Source organism: Borostomias antarcticus, assembly GCF_949987555.1.
Source record: "Borostomias antarcticus genome assembly, chromosome: 6".
NCBI lineage: Eukaryota > Metazoa > Chordata > Actinopteri > Stomiiformes > Stomiidae > Borostomias > Borostomias antarcticus.
In genome coordinates, this window is record NC_140239.1 from 3845226 (window position 1) to 3858891 (window position 13666).

The following is a 13666-nucleotide window of genomic DNA, read 5'->3' on the forward strand; positions in this document are numbered from 1 at the left end:
GCTGCCGGTAGTTTGAGAAGCTCCTCATACGACTAGTAGACGAGTAGATTTTTCCTCGGAGCACAAACCGATTTGTGTTGAGCCTGGCCTGACTGGTCCGTGTAGAGAAACAGGAAGTGAGCCCCCGAGATCAGGACGGTCTCACCAGGCTAGGGAGGACAGTCTCACCAGGCTAGGGAGGACAGTCTCACCAGGCTAGGGAGGACAGTCTCACCAGGCTAGGGAGGACAGTCTCACCAGGCTAGGGAGGACAGTCTCACCAGGCTAGGGAGGACAGTCTCACCAGGCTAGGGAGGACAGTCTCACCAGGCTAGGGAGGACAGTCTCACCAGGCTAGGGAGGACAGTCTCACCAGGCTAGGGAGGACAGTCTCACCAGGCTAGGGAGGACAGTCTCACCAGGCTAGGGAGGACAGTCTCACCAGGCTAGGGAGGACAGTCTCACCAGGCTAGGGAGGACAGTCTCACCAGGCTAGGGAGGACAGTCTCACCAGGCTAGGGAGGACAGTCTCACCAGGCTAGGGAGGACAGTCTCACCAGGCTAGGGAGGACAGTCTCACCAGGCTAGGGAGGACAGTCTCACCAGGCTAGGGAGGACAGTCTCACCAGGCTAGGGAGGACAGTCTCACCAGGCTAGGGAGGACGGTCTCACCAGGCTAGAGAGGACAGTCTCACCAGGCTAGGGAGGACAGTCTCACCAGGCTAGGGAGGACAGTCTCACCAGGCTAGGGAGGACAGTCTACAAGACGGAAGACCTCAAACGTTCTACAACCGTTTGCTTATTGTAAAACACAAGATTCAAAAGCATTTTACTTGACATTTACATGTGTTTAGTATAGAGATGTCCCACTTCAAGGCATTTCAATGAGTTTTCCTGATACCGAAGGACCGTGATTTGACCATGGCGTGTGTGTGTGTGTGCGTGTGCGCGTGTGTGCGCGCGTATGTGTTTCAGATCCAGCCCCAGACCGTGGCTCTGACCCAGGCGGTTGCGTCGTCCGGCCCGGCCCAGGTCCAGATGATCCCAGCGGGCGCCGCCACGGCCCAGGTGGTCCAACAGAAGCTCATCCAGCAGCAGCAGGCGGCGACGGCGGCCGCCTCCCCTCAGATCCAGACCCCCCCGCCCCACAGCCCGGCCCCCCAGGCCACGGCGGCCCCCCAGGCGGAGTCCCCGGCCCAGCAGACCCCCCAGGCCCAGCAGCCCACCAAGGGCCAGGCTCGCTCCGGGGGGGCCATGAGGGCCAAGACCGCGGCCAAGCCCAGCGGAGGCAGCAGCTAGGAGGCCAGAGAGAGGCCAGCCTGGTGCTCCGGCCCCCCAGTGGAGGTCAGCGGTGTAAATACCCTCCCAGAGGCCCCCCCCACCACTGTCATGACTGTATTCTACCTAACCCTAAAGGTGTGTCCATGTCAGTCATGCTCCAGGTGAGAGGGCAGGGTCATCATTTGAACTTTGACCTTCCCACTGATTTAAAGTTGACCTTGAAGGAACCCTTCCCTTCCCCCATCGACATTTAAGATCATCTGAAAAAGAGTATTCATACGCTCATCTTGATGAATATATTACTGTTACTTACTCCATACTGTTGCCGGGGCTTACGGACAGAGACGTAGCTATTTCGGGCGACAGAGCTGTCCATACTTTGTCCCTGACACACCCCCCCCCCCCCCTCCCCTTGATGTGATATTTCTTCTCATGCTTACCGTTCAGGACGTCTGTGGTTCCCTCGTTGTTTATACTGTAGATGTAGAGAATCTCCCCGTTCTTCTCATGATCAGCGATGTGTAGTTCTGTGATGAGCTCCCCCAGAGGGGGACTCATGGTGGTCCCCAGCCCGAGGCCTCAGCGATGGCCGAGTTGGACCCGCACGCTCACCAAGCCCCGTTCTCCTAACCTTTTGGAGCGCTCGAGGCTAATAGATATTTGGAATAAGGATTTTGCCATAATTAACACTTTCCCCCCCAACAGTCATTGTACCAGTAATAAAACACCTTGCATTACGCTGATTAAAAGTTTGAATTTGATTGTTTTTGTTTCGAATGTTGAATGGAAAATAATGCACGTTACTTTAGTCATGAATTGTTTTTTATGTAACAAATACACTGTAAACATGTACTTTAGTATATTGTGTTTTCTCATAAATTTGTTATTTTTTATTGATGTTTAAGTAAAAAAAACTGTACATAATGGAAAAGGAAGGCATTTGTACTTAAAGTAGTTGTGTTTTCATTGGATTTTTTGTAATAAAGTGTTGTTTTTATACACAATCCTTCGTTGGAATCTTCTGTTGTAGTTTTGAATAATCCCTCGGTCAGTGAATGTGTACATAGAGACCACGCCTCGTCTTTGGGTGAAATATTAATCTCAGAGAAAGAGGTGTTGATGTGATGATCCAGTCAGAGATGATACCAGTGAGTTGCATAAAGGAAGGTCTGCAATCAATCAGTCAAAGCTTTATTTGTATAGCGCATTTCATACCCAGAGGCAACACAATGCGCTTTACAGAGAACAAGGGAGGTGGGCATACGACCCACCCCTACATATTCCAGAGGGAAGCAAAAAAACAGTAATCACCCGGGGGCCAGAAAAGTGAGCTGTAAAAATTCTTCCCTGACCCCTCTCAACAAGGCGATCAAGCAAGCTCCTGGAGTATGTTTGTCTACCGGCTAAGAACATTTATAAAGCAATACATTACATTATATTACATTTCAGAGTAAGAGAGGCTAAAAAAGCATCATAGGAGAGACATGGCAAATACTGGTGTGTGTTTGCTATGGCCCAGGCCTAAAGCTGGAAGTGGGCTGGTCTACTGTATGTCTGTGTGTACGTGTGTGTGTGTGTTAACTAAATGCTACGACATCCACAGCAGACACGGGTAGTGCTGCAGCCTCATGGTAGAACACGGATCCAACAGAAGACTAGAAATCTCCTCTCAGCACGGTATTCCCTGCTGTCCAGCTGTCTGCTGACTCTAGCACATCCGTCAGAGAAGACAAGATTCATTCGGACAAGGGCATCGAGAGCCCAGGCTTAGCCGGCAGACCCTGGATCAGTCTCCTGTGACCTTTACTTTCATAAACACCGCTGCCTCAGAACAGTCAGCTGGACTGGTGGATGTACATTAGGTCTCATGTAAAGCACTTTGAATTGCCTTGTTGCTGAAATGTGCTGTAATAACATTGATTTTAATTAATTAAAAAATAATAATAAACTTGTCTTGCACTGGTGAAAGGCCAGTAAGCAACTATACAGAAGGACATTGTACGTAAGTGAGTGGAGAGAGGTTTCAGTATGTTAGTGTCCTTTTTTGCATTTCGTTTTATATGACCTTTTATGTGTTGCACTTTGTCTTGATGCTTTTAATGTCTCATGTAAAGCACTTTGAATTGCCTTGCTGAAATGTGCTGTATACAAATAAACCTGCCTTGCCTTGCCTAGGTATCAGATGCATTCAGTTGTTTGTGGTGAATTGATTGTGTAACGGTGCTCTTCTTTATTGATCCACTGGGGGGCGCTGTGGTGTCAGGTTGCGGTCCCTGCTAAACTTACTGGGGACCGCTGCTAGCAGCTGGCCTACCTACCGTTCTGTTTAGACCATTGACATTCCCCGTGCGTCCCTCCCCTCCTCCACCTCTCCTCTGCGCTGACACGCAATGGCTGGTCTACTTCTCCAACAACATGTGTGAGAAGGTAGGTGAGCTGGAACAGAGGACGGGGATAACAAGGACAGACGGGATCCTCTCCGGAAGTTCATTAGCTTGGACCCGCCGACCCGTCCTAACACTACCTCAACGAGACAGACTTGTACATATTAACCCCTCTTGTTAACCCGAGAGGCGCATCGGTCTTATCAGATCTGCTTATGTCAGTGGTAAAGAATGTTCGAGAGAGAATGTTGAACAGGTTTTTCACTGGGTCAATACAGAACCAACAATGGAGGATTTGAATAGGGTGACTAACCCAGGAGCCGCCCACAGGAAAACTCAATGGTTGAGTGCGTTTTCTGAACCTAGGGGAGGAACCAAGGACCCCAGAACAGAGGAGCTGTCAGCGTGCGGCTAAGGACAGTAGATTAATCACAGCACTTTACTCAATTCACACATATCATTAATGACCCCCACTCACACACTCCACTCTCTCTCTCTCTCTCTCTCTCTCTCTCTCTGTGTGTGTGTGTGTGTGTGTGTGTGTGTGTGCGTGCATGTGTGTGTATCTTTCTATTCTATTACACTAAGGTCAACCCAAGCTGGCAAATGCCCTTCGGTCAATCAAACCGAGGAATAACAAACACTACTCTGATCCAGGAGCCAGTGGAACAGAGATGTTTACAACTGTAGATGCAGTTTGGAGCCCCATGGAGTGCGGAGACGTGTTTTGATGTAGGTCTATCTTTCTTTCCGTCTCTAGCATGCAGTTTATTTAACCCTAAATAAAAAGCAACTCAAGGCAGAGCTGGTGTGGCCGGCGGTCGGTCTCGTCTTTCTGCTCGGGCACTGACACAGGCCTCCTATGAAGTATTTACCTCAGGAGGGTCTTTTAAACACTCCGAATGGCGTCAAAAATAAGAGAGTGGGAATCCGGGTGTTTATTTTATATATAGCCTATATATTTCTGTGCTCTTTGTTTGTCACGGTGCCGAGGAGAAGAAGAGGGAAGAAGCCTGGTGAGATTCGTGTTTCCAGGATGTGAACAGCGCTGGGCTGGGCTCGCCTAGCCTACTGACTGAGCGGAATACATCATACTGGGGAAGAAATGTTGTCATGTCGTCAGGTAAAAGCCCGAGTCCCTGAGGGCCCTCCCCGCTGCTGTAGCTACCCCTGGTGAAAAAGGAGGATTACACGGTCTCTCTCTCTCTCTAAGACTCTTGAGTGGTGTGGTGGTCGGTTTTGTGACCACAGAGCCGCAGGAGACAGTGGCTAATGATGCTGCAGGATCCTGGCTCGTGAAAGCAGCCCTCGCGTGATGCTCAAAGCCATACTGGAAGAAAGGTTGTCATGGAAACCAACCGTGACCCGCTGTGTGCTGTACAATCATAGGGTTGGAGAGAGACATTACCTGGGTTAAAATATCAATACCAGTAACCCGATAGTTTATTTCATGTAAGTAGCCTATGTTTATGACTGATTATTTCATTTTAGTGATGACATCCACAGTCTAGTGTCACGGGATTTCAGTCATTCTCATTCTCAGTGCCGAGCACACGGCAACAGGCGATAAGACAGCCTATCGGTTCAAGATCTCTGATGTGTGAAGCGATATCTGTTTACGAGAGCCGCGAAGACGATATGGGTGGAGTTCAGGGCTCGAATTTATCAAGCATCTCAGAGTAGGAGCGCTGATCTAGGATCTGTTGTCCCTTGAATGAAATCATATGGAGAGGTGGGGCCCTGATCCTAGATCAGCACTCCTGCTCTGAGACACTTAATAAATACAGGTCCAGAGCATTTAATCTCTGACCGCCGTCCCTCCTCCAGATGTCCTCCCGGTGCTGATTCTGCCGCGGCCCGCCCGGGACAGACGGATTAGGCCTACTGGGATGACCTGAACCAGGGGGGGGGGGTCCACATGGCGCGGCCCACAGCCTCACATCAAACGCCCCTTATCTGCCGTCCCCGCAGTGAAGCCGCTTGTAATCTGGTTGACGATGTCCCGTGTTTTGACTATTTTTAGACTTCATATCGCTTATTCACAGAGGCAGGAGGAAGACATGCGGTCTCTTGACCTGAATTGCACTTTCTAGTTACAGTCCATCTCTTGCTGGAGCTTGCAGAAGGAAATCAACAGCCATAATTACGTAGCCTATTTCCATTGACAGAGCCAGTAGTATAAATTACAAGCTGTTTACATCACAGGACCATTGGACAGGACTGCATACAGTAGCTCATAATGTTTGTAATACCATGATTTTTTTTTTAAACCCAAATTTCAGCATCATTACTTTGTTTAGGAAACTGAGGGATGGAATTGATGAATTCTAACCACCAGTGTCCGTGGCGTCAGTTCAAACTAAGGGTTGGGGCTTTAGGGGTTGAGGCTTTAGGGGTTGTTGTGTCTTTTGGCTCAATGAAGAAAAGGGAACAAGAGAATGAGTGCATTTCAAAGCAATCAGTGACTCACTGTGTCCAGTCTGAGAAATGTGTGTGTGTGTGTGTTTGTGTGTGTCTGTGTCTGTGCGTGTGTTTGTGTGTACTTACAGGCAAGTTGACAGGTTGTCTCAGCAAGAAAGGGGGTAGTGTGTGTGTGTGTGTGTGTGTAGGCTCACCCCCTAGTCAAAAGGCTGAAACGGTACAATTGCCTCCTAGGCTCCAGTTGTCATGCTGACAGAATGGATCCAACTGTCCCGGCCTGGCAGGCAGACCTCAGAGAGGACGGCTCTTTATTCCAGAGCCTCCATGGCTAATGGTTAACTCCCCTCCCAACATCAGCACAGGGCGCCGCAAAGCACCCTGGGAGTTCAGAGGTGGTGGTGGGTGTTATTGGATTTGTAAAAAATAAAAAAATAAAAAACAGGGAAAAAGCATTACACACACGTACACACACGCACACACACACCATCTCCTTCAGCTCTCACGCACCCACTCACCACCCCCCTCGCCACCCACCCCCTAAACAAACTCACACACACGATGACAGATAAATGTCCAACGAGCGGAGGTGGTGGGCCAGGTGACAGAGCGAGGGCCCAGGTTCAGAGGCATGTTGTGCAGCCAGGCCAGACCGGACCCCCCCCACCCCCCACCCTGGCAGGGCAGTAATCAGGGGCCCCTGGCTGCAGGGCCGGGAGAGCCTGTCTCAGTAGGATGTTATTTATTGGCCCAACTCAAACCTCCTGCAGCCTCCCAGTCACTCCCATTGATCTTGTCCCGTTCCGCCCCCACTAATGGCTCTCCGGTGCTTAGCTACCCCTCCCCCACCCCTCCGGCCCCCCACCCCTCCGGCCCCCCACCCCCTCCAGCCCCCCACCCCCTCCAGCCCCCCCACCCCCACCCCCCCCCTCTAAGCCTGCTGTCTGCCTCCGTTTCCAAAAAGCCCATAGTGCTATTTGGCATCAGCTTTACCCTACATATGTTTAGAGCTGTAGGCAGCCGCTGTTTACGTGCTCGGCCTCTGGCTGCGCTACGCACGGCCTTATCAGCGCATCGACCGCTCTAATCTACAAGTGTTATTGTTCCTCTGCGGGGTGGATAACCAGCCCCTCAGCGCGTGACACATCCCGATGGTAAACGCCATATCTGCGGAGCGCCGGTAGAGGTACAGGTTCACGGTCGTCGCTCGGGACGGAGCGTATTTAGACAAGCGGCGACCCCGGTGACTTCATTCTCCTCGTGTCGGCGCGTCGTTCCCGCGTGCGAACAGACGAGCGAGGCAGGATTCCTCTGTGTTGTTTATTTCTATGGCAACGGGTTCTATTTGGGAGCGCTCCGCAGACGATAGATCTTTTTGCGGAATGCTGGGCGATGCCCGGAATGTCCCGGCCGTGATGGGAAACAGGTGTGCTGGATGGAGAGGTCGCCGGGAGATAATGGCGGAGTTCACCGTCACATGCCAGGGGATCTGGTCGAGGAACCCGTGGACCCCTGGTGTGGCGCACGCACGCACACACACACACATACACACACACACACACACACACATACACACACACACACACACACACATACACACACACACACACACATACACACACACACACACACATACACACACACACACACACTTAGAAGGACAGCTCATTTTCTCAGTATAGGGTTTTGGCCCCGCTGCTAAACCCCTCTACTATAGAAAAGCAAGCTAATGTCACGGGGTATCAGAGCTGGGTGGAGAGGCCCCTGACCTGACATGCCTACGTCAGCTCCACACACTACATAGACACACCCAAACATAGACACACGCGACGAGTTCCACAGACCCCAAGCCACAGATACCAAAGAAATACCAGCGTTCAGTACCTGGGCAAGCGGCACAGCAGAGGCCATTAATCTGCCGGTTGTTATTCTGGTCTAACCACATCCACAAATCCCCCTCTGACAGCACTGTACGCCGGTGGAATACGGCGAGGGCTAGAACGAGACCGGAGGACATGCAGGACCCGACACGCCGCTGCCCCCCCCCCCCCCCCCCCCCCGGCCCTTCCTGGAAGTGTAACCCCCCGCCCCCCCCCCGCCCGCCGAAGGAGATGTTTGCAAATCACTCAGGGGTGACACAATACGTGCAAACGCAAAAGTGTAAATCACCACAGGTTCCCTCTTGAGTTTAAAGGGGCTCGGGCAATATCCAGGACGACCGTGTCAAGATGGAGGGGCTTATGTGTGAGTGTGGTTGTTATTCCTCAAACTGGGCTCAATGCCTTCGAGACACCGAGGCTGGTATCACATACAGTGTGTTCTCACAGAGGAACCAGGCCAGGTCCAGACTGGCTTATGTGCGGGGCTGGTTTGTTTCTGTTCAGGACTGGTAGGACGGAAGCTAGTCACGGCACTGAAATAGCTGTGAATTGAAATGACATGAAATCCTGTCTGATAAATTAAGGTCTTGTCGCCTGGACACATCAGTTCCAATGCTTCCAATGTTAATCCAGCACAATAAGAGTGGGATAGCCAGTTAGCTCATGAGCTCACAACAACTAGCAGCAGCTTCCATAACATTAATGGTAGCGGCCAGTGGCTAGATCGGCGGGTTGATTTTGATGTCCTGCTTTTTTTTGGTGTGCTGGGACTACTGCCTCTAGTGGTGCCAACAGAGAAATGCAGGCCAACATTGTCCGCGGTAACGGAGGGAGGGAGGGAGGGAGTGATAACTGGACAAACGCTATCCTAGGTGCGCTGGCTTACAGCCACGCACAAAAATGTAGTACACACAGCACGTCTGGCTACTACAGTTCTTTATAATGACATTACAACATAACAGAGCCGAACACAATGTCTATGTTGTGTAATACAATGCTACTTTATCGCTGTAGCCTACATATATCTTTATTCACATTGCTGTGTATAGGCTAAAATGAAAGCCTGGAATGTATTTCAGCTGCGTTATGTACTGTGATTATTCTGAAATGCCCTGTGGCTGTATTGATATTTTTAGCGCATAAAAATATAGGCCCCAAAACATCTTTCACCATGTCGTGCTGGGTTACATTTCTGTTGTATGGTGGGGCCGGGGCAGCGGTGGTGTATCGCTACGCCGGGGCTGTTGAGACGACTTCCAGCCTGTGAGCATGTCGATAACGAGCACCAGCCTCTCTGACGGAATCGTTTACAGCCTGGAAGGCAGTGAGACGGGGGGGGGGGGGGGGGGTGAGCGCGCCTGCCTCTAACCTACTTAAGCCCCACACTGCGAAAATGGGAGTGTTGATATGCAACATGAGATGTCCGGGTGGATTCCAGCCTGCAAGCAGACTCGCCGGGATAAATGTGCAAGATGAATTCCAGAGGAAGCACTGTGGTGTGCGTGCGTGTGTGTGTTGTGTGTGTGTTGTGTGTGTGTACGTGTGTGTGTGTGCGTGAGTGTGTGTATGTGTGAGTGTATTTGCGTATGTGTGTTGTGTGTGTGTACGTGCGTGTGTGAGTGTGTGTATGTGTGAGTGTGTGTGCGTGAGTGTGTGTGTATGTGTGAGTGTATGTGTGAGTGTGTGTAAGTGTGTGTGTGCGTATGTGGGAGTGTGTGCGTGCGTGTGTGTATGTGTGCGTATGTGTATGTGCGTGCGTTCTACTCCATGCAGGTGAGAGCATGACTGTAGTGACCACACACACACACATCTATATTTAATCTTATTAGACAGTCATAGTTCTATGATCAGGGATCATTCAGTATGAACACAAGAATTGTTCATAATTGAAGAATGGAAGAAAACATTTTTCTCTAATAACCACAGACACATTCTAGCTTCTATTGGGTTGTATTATATGAACTCAAATGATGGTCTGGTGCTCTGTACAACATTTCAGGAAATGGTGAAAGACAACGGTTTGGGTGCTATGCTTGTCTTGCCGTCGGTTGATGAACTATAATGTAGTTGCCGTGACTCATAGCACCAAACCTCTCACACACATTGAGAGGAGCTTTGTCAGAGAGTGGGGGAGGGGCCAACGTTTCCTTTCTCGGCTCCCACTGAGACTGGACAAGACACATAAATCAATGGAAGTGCACACAAACACCACACACACACTTACGCGCACAAACACCACACACACACACACTTACGTACACGCACGCAAACACACGCACAAACACCACACACACACACACTTACACGCACACACACGCACACACACACACTTACGCGCACACACGCACACATACTGTGGTTAGTGCTGCCACGTCATGGGGCGAGGGTCCGGTATCTGGGCCAGGGGCCTCATGTTGGTTAAGAGGGAGGGGTGGTGGGGGAGGGGAGGGGAGGGGAGGGGGGAGGCGTAGGCAGAGAGAGAGAGGGGGGGGGGAGGAGCCGACCGAGCCGGGTGATTTATTTATTCAATAATGGCACATCCAGACAGGCAGGGCTGTGATCATGGTTACAGAGGCCAGTGACAGGGGATGGACGAGGAGGGGGGCCGGGGGGGAGGGGGGGGGGGATGGGGCCCTCCGGGACACACAGCCCATAATAACAGTGAGTCATCCCGCTGAGTGACACCTTTGGCCTACGTACCGTGCGGCTTGCCGCTACACGTTTCCATGGCTACTCCTCCTATATACACAGCCCTGTACGCGCGGAACAACTCTCCCCACTCTCTCGCCCAGAGGCTGGTTGTGTCCCCCAGCTGTGTCAACGTTGCATTGTAAACAGGAGAATGTTCCGATATGAGGTACAGACTGGGACTGAGGCGGTCCTTCGGGTGCGTGGCGTGTACCACTGTTTACATAACAAATGTGCTAGAAAGAGGCCTGATGTGCTGCCTGCTAAAACACGCACCCATACTGTAGGTATGCCGGTATGTTCTGGAGAGATCATAAGTCATGTGGTGTTCCTAGCCTAGTTCTTAGTCTGACATGAAGGATATTTTTACACTGACACATAATGAGACAACAACAACACCTGAGCATAGATAGATAGATAGATAGATAGATAGATAGATAGATAGATAGATAGATACTGTAGATAGATAGATAGATAGATAGATAGATAGATAGATAGATAGATAGATACTGTAGATAGATAGATAGATAGATAGATACTGTAGATAGATAGATAGATAGATAGATAGATACTGTAGATAGATAGATAGATAGATAGATAGATAGATAGATACTGTAGATAGATAGATAGATAGATAAATAGATAGATAAATAGATAGATAGATAGATAGATATATACTGTAGATAGATAGATAGATAGATAGATAGATAGATAGATAGATAGATAGATAGATATATACTGTAGATAGATAGATAGATAGATAGATAGATAGATAGATAGATAGATAGATAGCAGCGGCAAAAAGAAAAGTCTTCAGTCTTGATTTAAAAGAACCGAGAGTTGCAGCAGACCTGCAGTTTTCTGGAAGTTTGTTCCAGATATGTGGAACATAAAAACTGAACGCTGCTTCTCCAAGTTTTGTTTTAACTCTGGGGACAGAAAGCAGACCTGTTCCAGATGACCTGAGAGGTCTGGATGGTTCATAATGTAGCAGCAGATCAGAAATATATTTTGGCCCCAAACTATTCAGTGCTTTATAAACCAACATCAGTATTTTAAAGTCAATTCTTTGACAGACAGGAAGCCAGTGTAAAGACCTCAGTACTGGAGTGATGTGATGTGTAGGTGGGTAGATAGATAGATAGATAGATAGATAGATAGATAGATAGATAGATAGATAGATAGATAGATAGATAGATAGATAGATAGATAGATAGGCCTACTGTAGATATATAGATATATTTTTTTAAAGTTTTTTTTTAACCACATTTATACATTGCCTCACCGTTCACCCCACACCTTACATCCCACCAACCACATGTAAGCACACATCCCTACTTAAACATAACATACCTACAGAAACATAGCTACATAAACATAACACACCTACATAAACATAACTACATAAACATAACACACCTACATAAACATAACTACATAAACATAACACACCTACATAAACATAACTACATAAACATAACACCTACATAAACATAACATACCTACATAAACATAACATACCTACATGTAAATAAACATAACATACCTACATAAACATAACACACCTACATAAACATAACTACATAAACATAACACACCTACATAAACATAACATACCTACATAAACATAACATACCTACATAAACATAACATACCTACATGTAAATAAACATAACATACCTACATAAACATAATATACCTACATTAACATAACTGGTAAATGGACTCCATTTATATAGCTCTTTTCCACCTTAGCGGCACTCAAAGCGCTTTACAATGGCCTCTCATTCACCCATTCACACACACACATTCACACACCAATGGCGGTATCTGCCATGCAAGGTGCTAACCTGCTCATTGGGAGCAATTTTGGGGTTAGGTGTCTTGCTCAAGGACACTTCGACATGTGGACAGTCGGAGCTGGGATTCGAACCACTGACCCTTCGAACATTGAACGACCCGCTCTACCAACTGAGCTACAGCCGCCCTGTCACCAGCAGACCTCCCGGAGTCCGATAGATACCCCTGTGTCTGCTGTGGATGTTGTAGCATTTAGTTAACACACACACACGTACACACAGACATACACCAGCCCACTTCCGGCTTTAGGCCTGGGCCATAGCAAACACACACCAGTATTTGCCATGTCTCTCCTATGATGCTTTTTTAGCCTCTCTTACTCTGAAATGTAATTTAATGTAATGTATTGCTTTATAAATGTTCCTAGCCGGTAGACAAACATACTCCAGGAGCTTGCTCGATCGCCTTGTTGAGAGGGGTCAGGGAAGAATTTTTACAGCTCACTTTTCTGGCCCCCGGGTGATTCTGTTTTTTTTGCTTCCCTCTGGAATATGTAGGGGTGGATCGTATGCCCACCTCCCTTGTTCTCTGTAAAGCGCATTGTGTTGCCTCTGGGTATGAAATACGCTATACAAATAAAGCTTTGATTGATTGATTGATTGATTGATAACATACCTACATAAACATAACATACCTACATTAAAGGTACCCCGAGGAGTTTATTTTTGGTTACGAAACAGTCTCATTTTAATGTGGGTGAATCTACATTACCCACACTTGTTTATGTGTCCATTTTCGACAAATGTAATTTCTTCTATGTAGTTTATTTTTCGATTATTATTTTGTGGTCGGGTCGTCCAGAACTTTCTTGGAATGAGGAAACGATTTACTGCAGTAGCCTACGGCGCCGACAAGACGAAGAATAATTTAAATATGACCATTATATATTGTCAAAAGTAACGTTACTAGTAAGACCTATGTAATTACCTCCTCGGTGGCCATCGTTCCGTCTTCAAAACACCCGGCTCAGGTAGCTAAGGTTTACGACAGTGAGCGGGGAGGCTCATGGGAAATGTGGGCGGAAAACACTTCCACTTCCCGAAACTCCTCGTAGGGCCTTTAACATAACATACCTACATAAACATAACATACCTACATAAACATAACATACCTACATAAACATAACCCCTACATAAACATAACATACCTACATAAACATAACATACCTACATAAAC

At 48.3% G+C, this 13666-nt stretch overlaps 1 protein-coding gene across 3 annotated transcripts in view; it reads left to right on the plus strand.

Moving 5' to 3' along the window:
* The window catches only part of ep400 (E1A binding protein p400), a 43243-nt gene extending 41053 nt beyond the window's left edge, over positions 1-2190 (plus strand). For all 3 annotated transcript variants that reach the window (XM_084439760.1, XM_084439761.1, XM_084439762.1), the window contains one exon: positions 955-2190. In XM_084439760.1, coding sequence (XP_084295886.1) covers positions 955-1278 — 324 coding nt within the window. In that variant the 3' untranslated portion in view covers positions 1279-2190. The remainder of the gene's footprint in view (positions 1-954) is intronic.
* Positions 2191-13666: the final 11476 nt, after the last annotated feature.